Source organism: Conger conger, chromosome 6 (genome assembly GCF_963514075.1).
Source record: "Conger conger chromosome 6, fConCon1.1, whole genome shotgun sequence".
Classification (NCBI taxonomy): Eukaryota; Metazoa; Chordata; class Actinopteri; order Anguilliformes; family Congridae; genus Conger; species Conger conger.
This window is the reverse complement of record NC_083765.1, coordinates 15,364,767-15,384,829: the sequence shown is the minus strand read 5'-3', so window position 1 is coordinate 15,384,829 and position 20,063 is coordinate 15,364,767. Positions and strand designations below refer to the sequence as shown.

At 38.1% G+C, this 20,063-nt stretch overlaps 1 protein-coding gene across 1 annotated transcript; it reads left to right on the top strand.

Moving 5' to 3' along the window:
• Window positions 1-4,863: 4,863 nt before the first annotated feature.
• On the top strand, window positions 4,864-18,053 carry c1qtnf4 (C1q and TNF related 4). The gene is made up of 2 exons (XM_061244404.1): window positions 4,864-4,953; window positions 13,604-18,053. The coding sequence occupies exon 2, from the start codon at window positions 13,611-13,613 to the stop codon at window positions 14,700-14,702; it is 1,092 nt and encodes a 363-aa protein (XP_061100388.1). The 5' UTR covers window positions 4,864-4,953; window positions 13,604-13,610; the 3' UTR covers window positions 14,703-18,053.
• Window positions 18,054-20,063: the final 2,010 nt, after the last annotated feature.

Here is a 20,063-nt window from a genome sequence, read left to right as displayed (position 1 = left end):
TTGTGCTACACTTTTTGTATGTGCAGTGATATACTACATAAAGGCTAAACCTACATTTTCAGGACCCACTGTTTCATAGTATTAGCTACAAGATAATTTCTGTAAGCTTGATGTTGTTTAATGTTAGCTGGGTAACGTTGCACTAAGGTGGCAGGTCACTGTAACTTTAACTAACGTTAGCTAGCTCCTTCTAGACTCTGATTAGCCAGCTACAAGCAGAATCAAAGGCATAGTTAACATTAGCATTATTGTTTTGGTTTTGAGTTGTGATTCCTGATTCAGCAAATAAATCTTGCACTGGGGCCCGTCATAACAAGCTTCCGCAGGGCAGACTGATGTTTTTTTAAATATTTTTATATATTAGGGTCTCAGAATCTCCGGGGATCCACAGATGCTAGTTTTGGCACCCAATATATTACAGTAAATATATGTTTTTAATACTAAATGACTCAATAGATGTTTCACTGTTAGCATATTACAAATTACTCACTTTTGGTGTCTCTTCCTTTGATTTTCCAATAACAGCTTAACTGATTTCTGTTCGTTCCTGTCACTGTTACACAACAATATTGGATAAATTGTCTCTGTAGAAGTGTTCACAGTAAAGACATAATGCAATGACATCTTTATTTACCAAAACTGTTCAAAGACGAGAATGGGAATTAGTTGAAATGTATTGCAATTAACTGCCAAGTCTTATAGATGTGTGTTCTGAGTCCCATCTGTGGTCCTTGTCCAATGTTTTGAAGAGTCCAGGCTAAGGTACTCTAAGGGAGTCCAGGCTAAGGGAGAATTCAACAGAAACAACACACAACAAGCAACAGGATTAGACTTAATGAATGTTGCAGAAACTGGCCCCCTTTAGGTATTACTTGCTTACGTGCTAATTTGTACATTATGCTATTTGCTACACATATTCTGAAGATATGCTTTTGCAACCTTTCTTACAAATGGATAGCTTTAAAATTGGGGCACAGAGCTGTACTATTTTAATAACAGTCAGTGCATTTGTGTAGTCGTGCATTTCTATTCTGTTTCAAGTCCTTGACCTTACTGGCTCAATAGGTTACTTATGTTCTTTACCAGCTCGCCATCTTGTACCCCAATGAGAGTCAATTCCCCTGTCATGCCCTTGGCACAATGCGCATGGACATAAATAATTGAAAATCTGTGCTTTTGGCTCTAGAGGATATTAGATTCGTAGGGGGTGCCATATGCTTACTTGCAAGCTAATTTCTATTGAAGGCAATTCTTGAAATGTCCTTCATTTTAATATGTCAATTTCAAAAATGATAAATATTCCTTTCAAAATAGAGAGAATGCAGATTTTGATGAGAAGGAACAATAATTTGATGGAATGCATTAATCGTTTTACGGTGAATTGTTTAGTAGGTAATTCAGCTTGATTCAAGCCTCATAGAAAATCAAGCCATTAAAAACTAAATCCATAGTTTCTCAAGAATTGAATTGCTGCTCTCTTGCAGCCTCACAGATATTCCCATTTATTTAGAAACAGCACGCTATCAGTATTATATAAGCATAAACAAAATATTTGGAGTTTAATTGTGTTGTGGATACCATACTTAATATATGGATATGAAGTATGTAAACAAATATGCTTATACACGTACAATGGAACTATCATGGTTTGTTGTTACAAAGAAAAAAGAACAAAACTATCACTGGTAATCAGCAATGTGGCCAGAATATACAGTTTCAACATTATGGCCATTTGCTCCCACCATTCATATACAGTTCACTGTCCAATTAAAAAATGAGTTTCACACCACTAGGCTATAGGGGCACAAGGCCATTCTCGCCAAAGTGTTGCCAGGGACCTCTGTAGGGAGATCAGATAAAGTACCGTACTGTTTGAAGATGCCTTTCAATGAGGGGCAGGTTTGATCCCCAGATGTTGATTTGATCTCATCACTGTTTTTCTGTAGAGAAGTTGGGCTTTGAGAAATGAATGAGAGCAGTGAAACTTCATTAAGGCAGCTGATCAGCGATGTCTGTCACGCGCACTAAGCAGTCTGAGAGATGCAGATGTGTCAGTCTGAAGACTCCCTGTTGGCATTCTCAGTAAATTCACGTGGCCAGGGATCAGCATGTATGCCTCCAATGCAGCGGCAGATCAGGGGAAAATCGACCTTTGAAGAATGGGAGAAAGACATTGGGAGAATTCGGTATTCCCTGTTCTTGTATGACACAGTATAAAGCTGGGTAGCAAGTTAGGGGGTTCCAGGGATGTGATGGCAATTGCTAACTGTCTAAAATTAGTTTGGTATATATAATTGGTGGCATACCGTTTTACAGCCAGATCAGAACATGAAATATGGCTGTTTGGCATATTTATGCGGATATTCATTTATATTTTCATATATCTGGAATAGAATTGTGCATATGTATTTGCAGTTTTCATTGGTTTGACTTCAGTGCTACACAAAACAACATAAGATACAGAGTAAAGTAAACTATCCTTCACTGAATCACGGGTAGCAATTTCAGCATCTGCCCATACACCTTTATACCAGCAGTGGCAAGCGGAATGAATCAAATCTGTGGCTAACTAACACTGAATAATAAACTGCATAGAAGGGAGGTAGGCAGCACTATTTCTATGCAATTCATCTGTGTTTTTAATTCTAATCTTCTCTCCCGGTGCTTGGAAAATTAGCCATATGGCGTGGGAGACAGGGCTGGAGGTGGAGGAAGAGAGAGGGAGATATAACAGGATTTTGAGATTTGCTCTGTCACAGTCGAGTGGAGGGGTGTGATGTATTTGTCAAAGCAGCCGCACCCCCCCCCAACCCCCCCCCCCCCCCCCCCCAAGCCCCTCCCCATCCCCCATGCATGGCTTGTCAGGACTCGCTGTCATCAAATGCTGGCATCCACAGCTGCTGTCCTGGAAACGAGGTAAGGTTGCCAGGGATGTATGAGCATTCCAAATAATACTTTCACAGCTTAGTGTCACCAGACACTGTCTTCAAATAGACATGGCTGCTTCAAATAATTAAATACAGGCTGTATAGGAAGTGGTTTCACTGGTGGGCATAATGTGCCAGCAATTAAAATAAGTAAAGCTTGAATTGTTTTTGAACTGCACACCACTAATTTGAACAAATATACAGCAAACTCTGATTTTACATATAAAAGGTCAAGCAAATCCATTTTTTAATTTAAACAGAATCAGTTGATAGATTACTGTTTCAAGATTATGAATTGGAGGCCTACAGACTTGAATGAATGAAGTGTTCAAAACATAGGGAACATGCAGCAGGTACACACATTGGTATAGTAGCCATATGTACTGACTTAGCACTTTGTATGTCACCAGGGTCAAATCTAGATATTATTCTCAGCAAATATGATCATCCCACACTTTTTCTTCTATGACTCACATGAATCCTGGAAAAGCACCAAATACAATATTGTCATCCACGTTGGGCATGGCCAATCACTCAAACAAAGTTGATGTGTATGCACACAGTATGCCCATAGTCATGTCCATTTCTATCCAGACTGGATTATTTCATATTGAGTTATGTGAAAGAGAAGCAAACGGGGAGAAAACCCCACAGAACAATAGTCTGTGGGGGTCTCCTAAGTGGGTTTCCAGTCGTATGTTCCCTACATTTTTGATCGAAATTGCAGGAGCCATCTGTTTCAGGAAGTACCAATCAAGCATCCCCCTGGGAGGAAGGGAGGTATATCCTTGGCACGTGTTAAGAATGTGCTCTGTAGTGTGTGCCATCCAAAAATGCTGTGAAAGGTATGTTTCAGCAAAAGGATAGGTTTACAATTATGATCAACCATATGCATCAGTGTATCTCTGACTACCATTATTTCAAATCAGAAATGAGGCAAGGGCAGATTACAGTATGCAGTTGTTCCTGGATGCAAGCAGTCCACCAGCCTGCAGGAGCTACATGCATTCTGAAGCCTAATTACATACCCAGGGAAATATTGATCCATATGGATTTCCTTACACAGAAGTGAAGCATGCAATTATCGTCTCCTTTTCAGCCTTATTTTCACAAGATAATATTTGCCCAAATTGCTCTATATTTGCTGCACCAGCTACATAGACTTGTGTGACAGTCTTCAAAAGATGAAAAGCATGAAAATATGTTGGAAAATACATGAAACACATGAACAAAGAAGACAAAACGGTAATTAGCAATTCAAGGATATTATGCATACCTCTCAGTATCCCTGCCACTCCCCCTTCCCCCAACTGTCTGTGAATTTGGCACCAGTGTTTTCAGTTATTGCAGCATGATCCAGTAATTAAGAGCTTGTTTTGATTTGGTAATTTTCTCCTCCCAAATACACATGCATATGTACACTCATACAGCATTAATGTAGCACTGCATTCTCCTTCATTGCACACCCCCTGTGCACACACGTTGGATAACCCTATTCCCTTTCCCTATTTGTCATCTTACTCCCCTGACCATTCCACTTACAGCAGTACCAGTGAGTATATATGTGAGCCAGACAGCGTGTGTGTGTGTATACATGCGAGCTCAGAGCCCTGGCAACACCTCACAAGAATGCTGCATCCACCCCTCCCACACTTGTGCGTCACCTCATTGCTGAGCACTCGTGTGTATGCAGCCCGTCCAGAGCCCCCCTGATCCGTAGAGGGACCCCCATTGAAATTCAGATCCCTCCGCTGAATTCTCCAGTGTGTGTGCGCGAGCGTGTGTGTATGTGTATGTGTGTGCCACACGCACACTGCCTGGCAGATATCAGCAGGTTGAGCAGATCGGAGGAAGCACAGAAATTTGAATCATTGGTCAGATATTGCTCTCATTTGCCAGCTCACCCTGCATGCTAACATTTCATAGCAGAGTGGAGGAGCCAGACACAGTGCAGCACATTAATTCCGTAGCTGGGCTTCCCCTGTTTGGATTCAATTGAGAGAACTTTCCCTCCTGCTAAACACAGGTAAGGTGATTGTTATCTACAGTTGGTACTACTACAGCATGCCAGGATTATTTTCTGGGCTTTCTGGGCTTAAATTCTGAGCCGATTGTCTGCTGTTAATGTGTTGTAGTATCCAGAAAATATAAATAATTTATCAGTCCCAATGAAACATCATTAATATTGAATCAGTTGTGTTAAACAATCTTGAGCCTGTGCCAGCCTTCTGTTTGAAGCTGATGATTAGTAACTTTGATGTCTTTTCAAGCAGCGTTGTGATGCTGTTTTTCTCATAATTCTCACATGGGGCAATTTACAACAGGATGATACCATTTTTAACAAATTAATTCAATATACATAATTAAAATGATGACACCGTTTGTAATTTATTGTACCTGACCCATGTGCAAAAGGCAGCCATCTCCATCTTATTTTATTTTAAATTTTTATTTGAAAACATTTTTGCACCTCACCTTTAGGTACTACTGTCCAGGTAATTGTGCAGTGGTCTACTGGAAATGACTTGCTTCCCAGTACAGTCACAACAATTGATATCAGTCACATAAAAGCATAACTTTGGTGGGCATTGTCCTGTATGGTTCATTAATTTTACGTGCGTCGCTATTCACATGCAACATATAAACAAAAACAACAACGGTTGTAAATTTCACACCCTTTCCTATCCTTCCAGCCATCTTAGACAAATGAAGTACCATGCGTAAGAAGGGAGATGAGAGCAGGCATGCATTTTGAGGAAAGATTACACCTCAACCTAGCAGCATGACCAAACACCGACCTTGAAAAAGAAGGTGGCACACAGGATTACTTGACACCCCTCATACAATATTGATGTTCAATTAGCACTGTTGATCAAGCCATATGGAGAAATAGTTATTTCGTTCTAACACGAAGGCTGTGATGCACCGTGGACACAGGCACACTGTTATTTCAGACATTTTCTGACACCTCTCAGCATGACACCATTATTAAATTGCTCGTCACCTCTTCTGCAAATCAGTTTTCATCCCATTGTTTTGCAGTAGGTACTGTCTTAGGGGACCCCTCTCTTCCCATCACCTTTCAACAGCAGCTTTATGGGCGCAGATTTTATGTAATTGATGAATTTAATCAATGCCCGATGAAGTGAAGATAAATTACTGAACAATTTGGGACATTGTATCTTAACCTTGAAGAGTATCCATTCATATTTAATACAAATATATATTTCCAGGCTGGCAATTTCTTTTTTTTTTTTTTTTACGGAAAAATCTCACTGCACTGTAAACAGTCTCACTCCATCAGCCTGTGCTGCAGCTCCATTTACACACAGCCCTTCAGCCCGTTGTCTCGTTAAAATCAGCAATATTGATCGAAGACAGAGATGAAACGTCTGAAGTTGCTGCAGAAGGCTAACAAGGCATCGGTGTATTCCAGCAGCTGCAACACATCCCCTCTCTGTTCAGCTGTGTGGTACACGCGATTAGATCGCTGTACAGCCCGGGTGCCTCAAAACACCAATACATCTGAAATCTCATCAGCACTGTTCAAATAACAATTGCAGGAGAATGCTCCTACGAGGCAGTTCACGGGAGATGAACTAAAAGCAATCTGCCAGAATCTGCCCTGCTCTCTGGCTTTATCGCACAACATGATCTGATGAAATCATTTAACAAGCCTCGTGGCATGTTCAGCCTCTGAAACCACTGCATGAAGCCACACTTACATAAAAAAACACCTTGACTGCAATACATCAGAGCCGATCCTGAGAGCTCTCGAAAAATCTGCCTGTATATGGGGATAATCACATATCAGTGCGCAGTACATTATTAATTGTGCATTAACCATGCGGTTGGAACTGACACCTTCTGGTGCAGGGAACGTCTCTTCTACTCCATCAACACGGGTAATTAGCACAGATGTCTTACAGTGAAACAACATTATCCTGGATTTAATGCTGAAAGTCATTTTTTGATTGCTGGCTAATCCCTTGCTGGCAGCAGCCGCTGCAGCCCGAGAGCTGTCACTAAGATTAACTTTGGGTCCCATTACCATGATTCTGGGCAGAAAAATCACATGGGAGCTCAATTCCCCCTGCCTTTGTTGCTTGGGTTGTAATCCACTTGATTTCCACTCGAGAGCAGGACCCGGACTCAGAAGACTGCCCTGGCCAGGCTCAGTCAGTGCTCCACTGCATAGCATTGCACCTGATACAAATGTAGTTCTTTTATTGATTGGAATCATACACTTACATTGTGCGAGCTGTATTTTAATAGACTACTCTGATGTTTTAGCTGTACAATACAGCATGCACTCCTTCATTTAAGGTGATAACAATAATCAAAGTAGCAGTAATTAGATTTTCATTAGGATATCATTATTTTTCTACATATTATATGTCTGACCTATCTTTGCAAACAGTTTCATTTTTTTCCTTTTCTTTCTTACTTTCCTATATTTTATCATTTTAGCAGTGATGCTAAGACATGTACCTTTGGAACATTACTTTTTTTTGTATATTGCTCTTATTTCTGCAATAGTAAGAAGCTTGATAAGGCATACTTGTATAGCTATTTCCAGTCTAAACTGTCAATCTGTAAACTCAGAGGTTTCCATGGTATTGATTAAAAATAAAGCAGAATTGTTCCTGGACATTCTGTCTGGTAGTGCTGCTGTCCTGTGGAGTGTCAGACCAGGGAGTTGTGCCAATCACCACAATTTACACATACTGCATATACTGTATTATATTCATCCTTTTTTCCTGAGAAAAATATGCTGACCGTGAATGACTGCATCTGTGAAGTGACAGTAATGCAATGTAATGTAATTTAAATCTTCATTGTGTTCCAATGTTTTACATGGTTTTGGAATTTATGTAAGGAATGATACCTCAATGTAAACCCATAAAACATACAAATATGACTAGATTCCCTCAAAGGGAAAGAGCTATTTCTGTGCTTCCAGTGAGCAGTGATAATATGTAACCAGAGTGACAAATCCAGGTGTGAAATAATTTCCATACAGTGGCAGGAGTGTGGAATAGAGGTGTGGGAGAAATATGAGAGGGAGACTGCAGTAAACCCGAGGAGGCTCCAGAACATTTCAGTACTGGGAATATCACGTGCCCTGCATGGATGACTGATAGCCATGTTCTAGAAGCTGCAGGACTATCAATATCCCCAGCCAGTGATGATAAATGCCTGGAAGTGTGGGGGGAACATGCTACTTTACTGATGTGGAAAAATGGGTAACAATGCTGTTCTGTCAGCTGTTTATCTCCTCTCAGTAATTGTTAGCGCTTCCTGAAGATGGATCTACTGCCCCCCACCCCCTCCTCCCACAGCAGGAGAAGCCACAGAAGTAGGACAGAGGCCCTCTGGGAGATAGTTGAGTTGGCAGCGATCTGCTAACAATAACCATTTTGTTTGAGAGCCAGAGATAACAAAAAATAGATCAGGATGGTCAGCAAATTATAATTTTGCCAGTAGCTATCTAGATATGTAGCTATGTAGATATGCTTAACAGATGGATTTTAAATCTAAGATGTAAAAATTTAAAAAATGTACCATTGTGAACACATAAAATCCAAGTATGAATTGAATATTTTAATGGTTGACGCTCAGATCTTGTCTGTGTTCAGGTGATAGAACTGTGATGTCTCGTCTCATCTTTAAAAAGATATGGGAGATACAGTTGATTGGCTATTGGGGGAGGAGCTAGCATCCAATGGCTTTGTCACTCAGCAGGGAGTGACTGATGTTACCTCTCAGGGGACATGTCACCCCACCCCCTACAGAAACTACATCTATGACTTCAAATCAGTTGTTGTCATGGCAATAGGTTCTCTCTTCCTGCCCATCCTATGGTTTCACCACAGAAAGCTGAAGGTGATGGGTATAGATTTGTGCCTTTTTGCTTGTTTCCAAATAGATCTGGTCTGAAAAGAAGAAGAAAATATATTTAATTTGGGCTAATATGTTACGCTGTTTTTGAGGATGCATTAATCCTCCACAAACTCAACCCAATGACCTGGAAATCAGTAAGCAGTGAGTGCCTGAAATGAAGCTATTTGTGGTACAGCACCATTTAGAAAAACAATGCGTCCCGGAAAGCACTGTTATGACCAAGTTAAAATTACAGTATGAAGGCAGTTTCATTTATATTTTCCTACTCTTTCAGAATTTCAAACTCTTATTGTCACCCAATTTAGCTTTCTGTCTGGAATATAATCATCATCATCATCATCATCATCATCATCATCATTAATATGTTTATATGGGCAATTAAAGAACACATATAAATGGAATTATATTTCTGTGATTATTGCCATTCCTCTTTATCCTCCAGTGAACAGATGGAGCAGAAAAAACAGATGTGTTTTGGCTTCACTCTAGCCTGGTCTTTATCGATCTCCTTGCCTTTGTTAATGTGTCATGTGTGAACTGAGCTGGAAATGCGAAACATTTTCAGTTCTGATGGCAGTCTCCGAGTGTAAAGGCAACTACTGTGTATTTTTGACATCATCGCTAGACGTGAAATTACGGATGCTACCGGTTCTGTTTTTAGGCTTATACACAAACAATACTGATACAAAAAACATAATCAAGAGACAATAATTGTGTGATTACTTTGTAGATAGAGAGTGCAGCTCTTTTGGAAGTTCATCCATGATTCATTTAAAATGGGGGTGTTTTAAGTGGAAAAAAAAGACTGTTGAATGTTCTGTTTGAGAATTTTTGATCACAAAAAACATTTAATCACAAAAAAAGATTAACTTAAAGATTCATTTTAACTAAATACCATTCTGTTGTCTTTTATGTATGTTCTAATTAATTTTATGTTGCAGAAAACTTTGTATCTGCAGTGGACCAAGTGGGTTAGGTATTGATGCAAACTATCTGAAATTTTTTTTTTTAATTGAATTTTAAATTGTGCATGTATCACTTTGTTAGCAATTCCTTTTAATTATACAGTAGTTTGTGCTGACAGTATTAATTCCTGTTAACTTTTTGTGGTGTAATTATCTAATAATTTCTGAGATGAGTGTCTACAGTGATGCCTTGTGGACAAGGGTTAAAATTTCAAGGAATTGTGTTATGAAAATTGGCTTTATTACTGACAAATGTGATGAAGCATTATGAAGTGCATATGACATGGTCATGCTTCAACTGAAGCTTTAGCAAGATTTGAGAAACAATTTCACAAGTCAATGAAAATATGAAATAATTGAGTAGTTTAGTTTGTAACCAAAATATTGGAGAGAACGGGTCTTCCTGAAGGGTGAGAAATTGGTTCATGTATTTGGATTAAACGATATGGCAAGAGTTTTATGATACTTTCAGTTCAATAAGCTTGACTTGCAAATGAGAATATGGTTTCAATTTCCTTCGGAAACTAGTCAGGTCAAGTGACAATGTCATATTATATTTTCTCATCAGCAAATTCCCTGTAAGTTTCATAATCAGTTGTGTACATAACCATGATCACAATTCCCTTCTCTACCTAACTGAATTGCAACACTATGATAGTTTGACAGTTCTGAAAGCTTTTCGCTCACAGGTGATTATGTTTCTCTCTCGTGATGTACAAATCTGGGTTTTTTCCCGTCCTCTTGATCATTGTCTTGTCAATGTTGGGTTTGTGCTATAATTTCTCATCCCTTCGTCATTTTTTTCAGAAGATTCTCACCTGATGATTTGTATTGTCTGCATCATCTCAAATTGCAGAAAATGAGCAGGGAGAAATGCACACTAGATTTCTCCGATAGGTCATTATATCAGAAATGCTATGAACAACACATGATGATATTCATCAAGAAAACCAGTGTGATGTAATAGTTACCAACATACAGTCAACTGAGGGAAAGGCATAAACTATAAAAAACACATGATGTGTTTTACGGAAAATAATGAGCAGGGCTCCCACAGTTGTAGAAAATATTGTCATCCTACACAGTAAATTCCACTGTACTCTGGTAAATTAGTCTAAATTTTACAGCCAGCAAACATAAGGATTCTTCTTGCCAGCTCTACCATCTTTCTTGTCTGGAGATCCACTAGAAATGCTGATAATGCTAATTGGACAGCTCACTGGTTTGGTCATTACTCTCAAAGGTCATTTCTGACCCATTTCTGACCCAGAAATGCTCCAGAAGAACCCACACATCACTGTTGCAAAAAAGAGCAGCAGACACAGGTCTAGGGGGACAATTCCGAAAGACAGAATTGAAAGACTCTTAGCTGGCTACAGGAAATGTTTGCAATCTGTTATAATTGCCCGAGGAGGAGTTACAGAGTACTTACTGACAGGGTTCCCAAACCTTTGCACAGGGCCTTTTTCATTTTTATATTATTTCCTTTTATGACTATCTATTTCTTAGATAGTCACTTAGATATTCATTCTAAAAGGCTTTTTGACTAGGGGTGCCAACATTTTGGGATACGACTGTATATAGCTTTGCAGGCACAAATATTTTGAAAGTAACATATATAAAAGGGTTCACCCACCTAGCAAAAGAAGCTATGTATCCTTGTAGCCCTACAGCAGCTCTATAGCAGCTTCCTGTTGCTTGCTAGTCTAAAAATTCCACATTAAAATAAAGCATATTCCTCAGCTGGGTATCTGTGTTTATATCTGTGTAAATTATATTTTCTGGAAAATAATAATATAGACTATTTTAAGTCTCTGAATTAAAATGCTTCTGCTATTGTATTAATACATTTGTCTTTTTGCAGAGTTGTCGTTATGAGTCCGACATGGCTTCCAGATTCATAGTGTGTGGAGTGTTCTAACACTAATATATAGCAGTTCTTACTGCTATAGAAATTAGTCACATAATATGCATGCAGTGTAAATCACTGTGGATATGCAAAGTAGTAGTTACACTGCTGTGGAGTTTCTGTTGTTCAGGAGAAAACAATCAAACCAGTAATTTTCCAATTCTTTCTGCTTATGTATTCTAGTCCAAACCGTCCAGATTGGTTCCTAAAATCATATGCATTTTAAAAACAGAATTTATACAGAAAAAAATGCACATGCATCAGAAATGATCTTGCTCTTGCTATTTCAATACTCAATGAGTTGTTTTAAAATGAAGCTGTGAGATTGAGGGAGGATTGCCTTGTGATTGTTTTTTGAGGAAGCTGGGCTTGTCCCTGAAATGGCACAGATGGTTTCTATTTTATTTTGAGGCATAGGATTTATCAAATCTGTGGATCAAATTACCATTTTGCATTTTACGTCTGTCGTATTGAATTCTTTGATATTTTTTTACATTTTCACATTTATGTTTTCACAAATATATTTAATAAATAACACCTGAACAATTACTATTTAAATACTCACTTCAGCAATTTGAAACATTTTGTTCAGTTTAGTGGAAAGACTGGAGTTGTGAGCAGCGTGATCATTGAGTGATCTTTAATGAATGATACAGTGCATAAGGAACACACACATCTCAAAATTAGTGTTTGACATGCCTATATCTATCATGGAACTATATAATCATGTTTCCCTTTTATATACCTGTATTTTACCTTTGACATTCTCTATGTCTGTTTGTATAACAAGTATTAATGTTAAATTACACGACTCTATGCTTTTTTTGTGTTAGTGATGGTTCTGTCTTACAGTAACATGGTGCTGTGTCTAATGGTTATTTATCTAATGTTATTTAATATAACAGCATGAAAGGATGGGTTGTGTGAGAACTGTAAGCAAGAAGGGCTAACCCAGATATAGTACCTACATGCAATTGTCTTGTAACCTTGGGCATAACCAAAAATATATTTACAACACAGTTCTGCTGATTTTTAACAGGGACAGTCAGAGATTGCGTGGAGAGTGTGAAACTCCACAAGTATAGATTGCACACTCTGTAAATGGAATCATATACTAAGGCATACAGGAATAAGGATTTATTTTATGTCCGTGGGTGTTGATGCTCTTTGGCACAAAAATATGTAAGAAACAGCCAGAAAATGAAATATATTTAAAAGACTCCTTCTGCATGAAGTCCCCTTTTATAACCATAAACATGTAAATATTCAGACTTCTACTCCCTCATTTCTCTCCTAACTAGCATATTGTTGTGTTCGTCACAGCCTAGTGCAACAAAAGCAGTATCAGGTTTTGCCTGATAATATGAAACATATGAAACAATGTTCTTGGCTAGAATGTCCAATCCGAGAGAGCTGCCTCCAAATGAACTACTGAAACCAGAGACAATAACCTGTGACACAGTAGCCCGATCATCCTCGTCAACATTTATCTCCGTTATAGTTTGGAACGTTTTTTACCCAAAAGTGTAGCTCCTGAAATGCTTTCCTGGTTGGATATGTTGTCATTATGCAAGTACCACTACCTGGGTGAAGTAATAAAATAAAATAGTCCAGGGGATATGAAAGAGTCATACATAATGTATGTGTACATCCTATTATCTATGGATTCTTCTTAGGGGAAATCAAGCAAGCTCGCTGATATAATATTATGCATCAAGTTCAGCCATGCGTAAGGGACCAGGACATTCCTGGCATGTAGCTACCTTTTCTATAATTCCAGACCAAAACTATATTTTAAGTGACTGTAATAACCAGAATTAGAGCACCATAGCACTACTTGTTATAATGTCCTTTTCCTACCTGGCAACCTGTGCAGATGAGTGTTTTTTCTTTTCCAGAGAAAAGATGGTCTCAGCCCAGACCCTCCTGGTTGGCTTGCTGTGCCATGTCATTTGCGGGTGTGCTTCAGCGTACACGCCCGAGGAAGCAGCGGAGCAGCAGTCTGCTTTCTCCGTGGCCAGGACCAGCAGCATGGAAGGGGGCCCAAAGATGGTGGTGACCTTTGACAAGGTTTACGTCAACATTGGCAATGACTTCAACCCAAAAACAGGCATCTTCCGCTGCCGCATCCCGGGGGCGTACTACTTCTCCTTTACGGTGGGGAAGTTCCCCCGCAAGGACCTGTCAGTGATGCTGATGAAGAACAAGAACGAGGTGCAGGTGATTGTGTATGACGAGAACTACAGCGAGGAGCGCAAGGTGCAGAGTCAGAGTGCCATGCTGCAGCTTGACTTTGGTGACACCGTTTGGCTACGGCTTCACGGCAATCCCAAGTACGCTATCTATAGTAACGTAGGCCACTACACTACGTTCAATGGCTACTTAATCTACCCGGACACATATTCCTTCCAGCGGCCTGTCCACCAGAGCACCGCCCATAGCTATAGCAAAGAGGTGTTAACTCACATTGGGCAAACTCCTGATCACCTGCAGGCAGACAAATCGGTTCAGAGTTTCAAGGAAGAGGACGATGAAGATGAGGAACTACGATCAGCCTTCTCAGTTGCCCGCACTCAGAGCATTGTAGGAGTAAACAAAGAGATCTTTGAACATTTGCCCATGAACTTTGACACAGACTTTGTCAACATCGGTGAAGATTTCGACATTTTCTCGGGCGTCTTCACCTGTCGCATTCCGGGAGCTTACTACTTCTCATTCAACATTGGCAAGCTCCCCAACAAAATCATGTCTGTCAAGCTGATGAAGAACCACCTTGAGGTGCAGGCAATGATCTACGATGACAGTGACAGCAAGAAGGCTCTGCAAAGCCAGAGTCTGATGCTGTCCCTGCACCGTGGAGACACCATCTGGCTTCTCAGCCACCAGCATGATGGCTATGGGGCTTACAGCAACCATGGCAAATACATCACCTTCACTGGCTTCTTGGTCTACCCTGAGCTCCCCCTGCATAGACCACAGCAACCTGCAAAGCCTTAAAACGTGTTCCCGAATAAAATTTCTCAACCTTGTTATTTATGGACGAAATCTTGCTTTAAAGACTGATTTGTTTTTGTTTTTTTACCTATTTGGCAGTGTGGATTTTCTTTTTATTTCACTGAAGGGGTATGTGCAATGACATGGTCCGGTTGTTTCCTCTATTCAGAGAATGTTTCTGAGAAGCAGATTCCATGAGGCCAAATACAGAAGGGGCATCCTTACCATCACTGAAGGAAATATGAGAGACTAATAATCCCACCTTATTCTGGACTATAGAGAAACCACCTTTGATCCAAATCAATGTTCACATTTCATGGTTCACATTTGTGAAAGATTGGCAGCATGGATACAATTGTTTTAGATGTTTGGACAAGATGAATTCATGTTAAGTCATCAGCTTCTTTTCCACTCGCTCTAAATGAGCCTTGTTCAGTTCTGACACAAATTAACCTCAGCACTCTATTCTGTTGGATTTGAGCAAATTATATTATGTATTCACGCCATTTAAAGAAAGATCAGTCCGACCATTAGAGATGAGCAACTATACATATTACTTAACATCATGGGTATATAACCACAGCATGCTCACTACATAGCCATGTTTTGCATACCATGTTACAGCTGTTGCCTAAATTGAATAATTGCTGTTGTTAAACAGACTGCAAAGGTCATGCTTTCCCATTTCACAACTGTAATTATGCTTAATCGATCAGTGGTAATGGACAACTGTGTTCAGTGAAATCCAAGCCCTAAATTATTAGTATTAATACAGTACCTGTCTATGATGTTGTAAAGCCATGAAGTTGAATATCAAATTGTACCCAAAATGTAATTTTATCTGTATTATCTGTGCTTGGGGGTCTGTGAGTAGAGGAATCTAGTTTATATCTCTATTTATACATTTTAAATGATCTTTTATATGACTGCGGCCTAGGTTCAATCAAAAACAATTTGTATGGAAATATAAAATTCAGTTAAACTAAGCAATAAATTGACTGTTCTTTGTCATGGCAGTTTATGATATAGAAAGTCAAAATTTTAGAGTGACAGTGATTTACACAGTAGATTGCATCCTATTGTTTTTGCACCAAATTACGAGAGTGTGTCTTTTCAATGTTTACACTTTGTTTATTACAGCTTTTACACAGCAATGTAAGAAAAAAAAAACATGGAATTGTGGCTTGCTTTGGGAATATATAATGCTCAAGCAGTTGGTTTGTTTATAAATACCATGTAGACTAAATAATAGGACATATTTTTATTAATTTTCAATTAAGCACAACAAAAGAGCTCAACAGAGTAAAAGCCAGGGATCAATGGTAAAAATGCACATTATTAGCAAGACAGTACATTACTGGCAGTATCCTAATTAGCTTGTATAAAATGGACAATGTGCATTTCAGTCTAATTAGAACTGCAAACCTTGTGGCTGCTCTGTTGCTATATTTGAATTCAACTTGGCTGAAAAATAATGATATATTTTACCAATGGTGAGATATCATTAGTATTATAAATGTAAGTTAAATAACATTCCAGGCAAAAACACATTTTTAAACAGGGATTTTCAGAGGACTTATTCATTGGATTCATTTCAGCCTGGCAAATTATTCATGATATGTGTAGTTAATTGATGTATGCCTGACAATTAACCAGGCTTGCAGTGTGCTCAGTACACAGGACATAATTAATGTATAGCACACACAAATGTTAATTATTTATTTGAAGCTATATAGTACCTATTATCAAAGAACAGGAGCAAAATATAAAACTACATAGAAATAAAAAGAAGTTTTACATTTAGGACCATTTGATCCATATCAAACATTTAAGCATATGCATGTGCTCAATACTATTGACTGATACAGAAGACTTATTGTTTATTACAAGTCCTTCAAAGTTCAGTTTTATCCAAAAGTATAAAACCCATTGATATCACCAAACATTTGTCATTTCATTTGGAAATTATTTTCCAGGCCTTCATTGCAGCTGCTTTCACATTTAATTTGTGTTTCCTGGGGTTTCTATCTTTAGTCTCCTCTTCAGCAAGTGAAATGGATTTAAATCAGGTGACAGACTTGGCCTGTCCAAAATTTTCCACTTTTTCCAATTGATGAATGCTTGGGTTGCATAGGCAATGTGTTTGTGGTCGCTGTCTTGCTGCAGGATGAAGTGCCTGGTTGGAGGATTTCTTTGTACTGTATATAGCCAGACAAAATCTGTCTGTATGCTTCTGAATCTATCTTACTACTGCCACACTCCATTACATCAACTGCCACATTCCATTACATCATCAATAAAGACAATTCAGCCTGTTCCAGAAACATCCATACCTGCCAAAGCCATGACACTTCCTCTCCCGTATTTCATGAATGAGGTGGTATCTTTGGATCATAGGATGTTCCTTCCTTTCCCCACACATTCAGCTTTCTTTTGCTTTGGTCTATTTTGGTCTCATATATCCATAAAACTCTTCTGCCTGATTTTTGATTAATCCTAATCTGGCCTTTTGGTTTTTGCTGCTGATAAAAGGTTTGCATCTTGCAGTATAGCCTCTATAATTCTGCTTTCAAATTCATGTACGTACAGTGACTTCACCCCGGCTGTCTTGAAATGGTTCTTAGGGTTGTTTTGTTTGTCATCAGCTGCTGTCGTCTTCCTTGGTTGATTTCCCTAACAGTATATTTCCACTAAAGGTTTCTTCTTTCTTTTCATGATTTTCCAAACTGATGTAGCTGACATACCCATTTTCTGTGCTATCCTTCTTAATTAATTCCTCTGTTCTGTCATCCTGCAGATTGGTTGGCTTTCAGCCAGTTAGTTCTCCACTCTTCATGATGGTGTATGCCTTCTCACTCCAGTGCAATCTACACAAACCTAATCAAATGCTGAATCCAAGGCTCGACACTCCCTGCCCTTTTATGTGTGAACCATGCATGCAAAAAGAAACACCTGGGCAACTCCTGGCCGCCATCCGCTAACTTAATTTAGCTCAGATGAAAAAAATCCAATTAATAATCCTTTGCTTTAAGAAAAGCCTTGCTACCATGATATCCTTATTTTCCCGTAATTGTGTGCTCTCTGTTATTACGCTGATGTAGGATCATACATTAAGCCATTAGTAAACCATGGGCACATGCAGGCTTTAAGACATAAAGCATTGTATTTTAGCATACCACCATCCAGTCCATGTATTTTAGTGCTCCAAATATTTAAAAAATCACAATGAGATACTGATAGCCAAAAGTTCAATTCTTGCTTTAATCTGTGAATTCTGTAATAATCATAAATAATGATATTATGGCACAGCTACTAGTCATAATAAATGTGTCTCTTATGTCACTATTTATTTAAAACGTTCACTTGAACTGGATCATGAGATTACAAACATTTTGTTAGCTGTTTCCAAAGCTATTGTTCTGCCATACACTGTGTGTAAATCATTCTATTTTTCATCTATTGCTACATTTCATATATTTTTATCTTTCCAAATATAATATAAAACAGTTGAAGAATAAATATATAATGATCCTGATTTTGCTATGATTAATTTATATTATCGTATTATAATATGAATATGCCACTAAACAATTTATCCAGCATATAATCCATTTGACTTGAGAATTAAATATGAATACCAATTCTGCAATACTGATGAAAAGTTTGAATAGTCAGTTCCAAAATATATTTTCATCGGTGAGCAACAGTATTTAATTTAAGTATTAAATTAAGTTAAATTAAGTATTAAGTATTTGACCTTTCTGTAATTACATCCAAACAAACAATCCAAAACTTCAGAAGACTGAAATGGTTAACTTCTTCATATTCTAGACAATATATTATCAATGTTCAGGATATCAGAGTACCGTTAAAACACAGATACATGTTTTGGTGGAATTGCATTTTTCCTGTAGATGATGACTGTTTTGATCAAATCTAGGCCTATGTCTTACCTGCAAGAATAAAATGTAGTTATTATTTGGTTGCATCATGCATGCTTATCGGTTTAAGCTTGTGAAATGATATAAAATACTGTCTGCTAAATGTAATTATACTTTGCATCAAGTTACAGTATATAATTCTACACAAAGGTAAACATTTGTACTACATCAGTGGCCTTTTGGTAACGTGCACATTTATTTGTGGTCATGTACAAAATTCCAAGCAAAATCTAAGGGGTGTTTTCAAAAGAACAAGGGTGTTTTTAATATGGATGCATTTATGAAAATCGCTTGTGTAATATGAGGTAATAAAGACAAAATGTTAACACTCATGGGAATCGTACTTTATTAACTTGTACAGTCATTATACAAATATAAAATGTACACGTCTACAATATACAATAATTAGGAGAATAATTTTTGTGTTGCAAAAATACCACAAAGTATGTCCCAATGACACCTAATCACTGCTACACAAATCTATTTGGTAATAGGCTATGTATTTATATCTTACTATATGGTGTTGAGTGAGGTTAGTAGGCTAATGTACAACCAAACTATCAAGATATGAAGATATCATATCAGTTCATATTCATAAGATCAGTCTTCATTTCATAGCTAATATCTTTAACAACAACCAATAATTTAACCTGTGCTTGTAGCAATAAACAACAAAGTCAACAGAGTCAACAAGATAAACGCAGAAAGCATAGGAGGGAAATAAGATAATATACAGGTACAGGATATTTCACAACAGCAGTAATCATGATCGCATTATACGTTTATTTTTTTTGTTTTTTTCAAGCAAATACACCACCTTTTCCATTACTGCCAATGTATAGCCTTTCCCTCTTCTCATCGAACTCTACTGAATTTCCCATTTTCAACTATATAGAAATATTTCTACGGCCCCTTTGTCTAATTTTGATACAATTTATTTTTATTTTATTAAAAGCGAGACTCACTTTATTTGCTCTGACCACTGCCTGTGTTCCGAAATCTGAACATCCGCCCCTAGTGGTTGAAGTTAACAGTACGTTATAATTCCCCAACCAAAGCCGAGGCACTCGAACGCGTGTGTACAAAACGTTTTTGTGTCTCTCTGCTCAATTATATTGTTAATGTTACATCTTAACCCTAACCTCTGTTACTACAATCTTTTTTTGAAGATCCTGCAGTTTTTGCTCATAGTTGCAGATTCAATAGTCACAGGATTAAAAATGAAGTCTCATGTTCTCTGATAGGTTAATGGCTAATTGAAGGCTACAGTACTGATATCTTTATTATAACAAACATTCAAAGCTGACACCCTGTCTGGGAAAAGGGTGGGAAGAAATCCCAAGGAATATGCACTTGTTACCACATTCTAAATTTCCGAGACTCATTTCGGTGGTAGGCTGCAAATTCACAATAATATTTTGAT

What these genes read in the sequence shown, in the direction of transcription:
- c1qtnf4 (XM_061244404.1), top strand. Translation starts at nt 13,611, where the DNA reads ATGGTCTCAGCCCAGACCCTCCTGGTTGGCTTGCTGTGCCATGTCATT.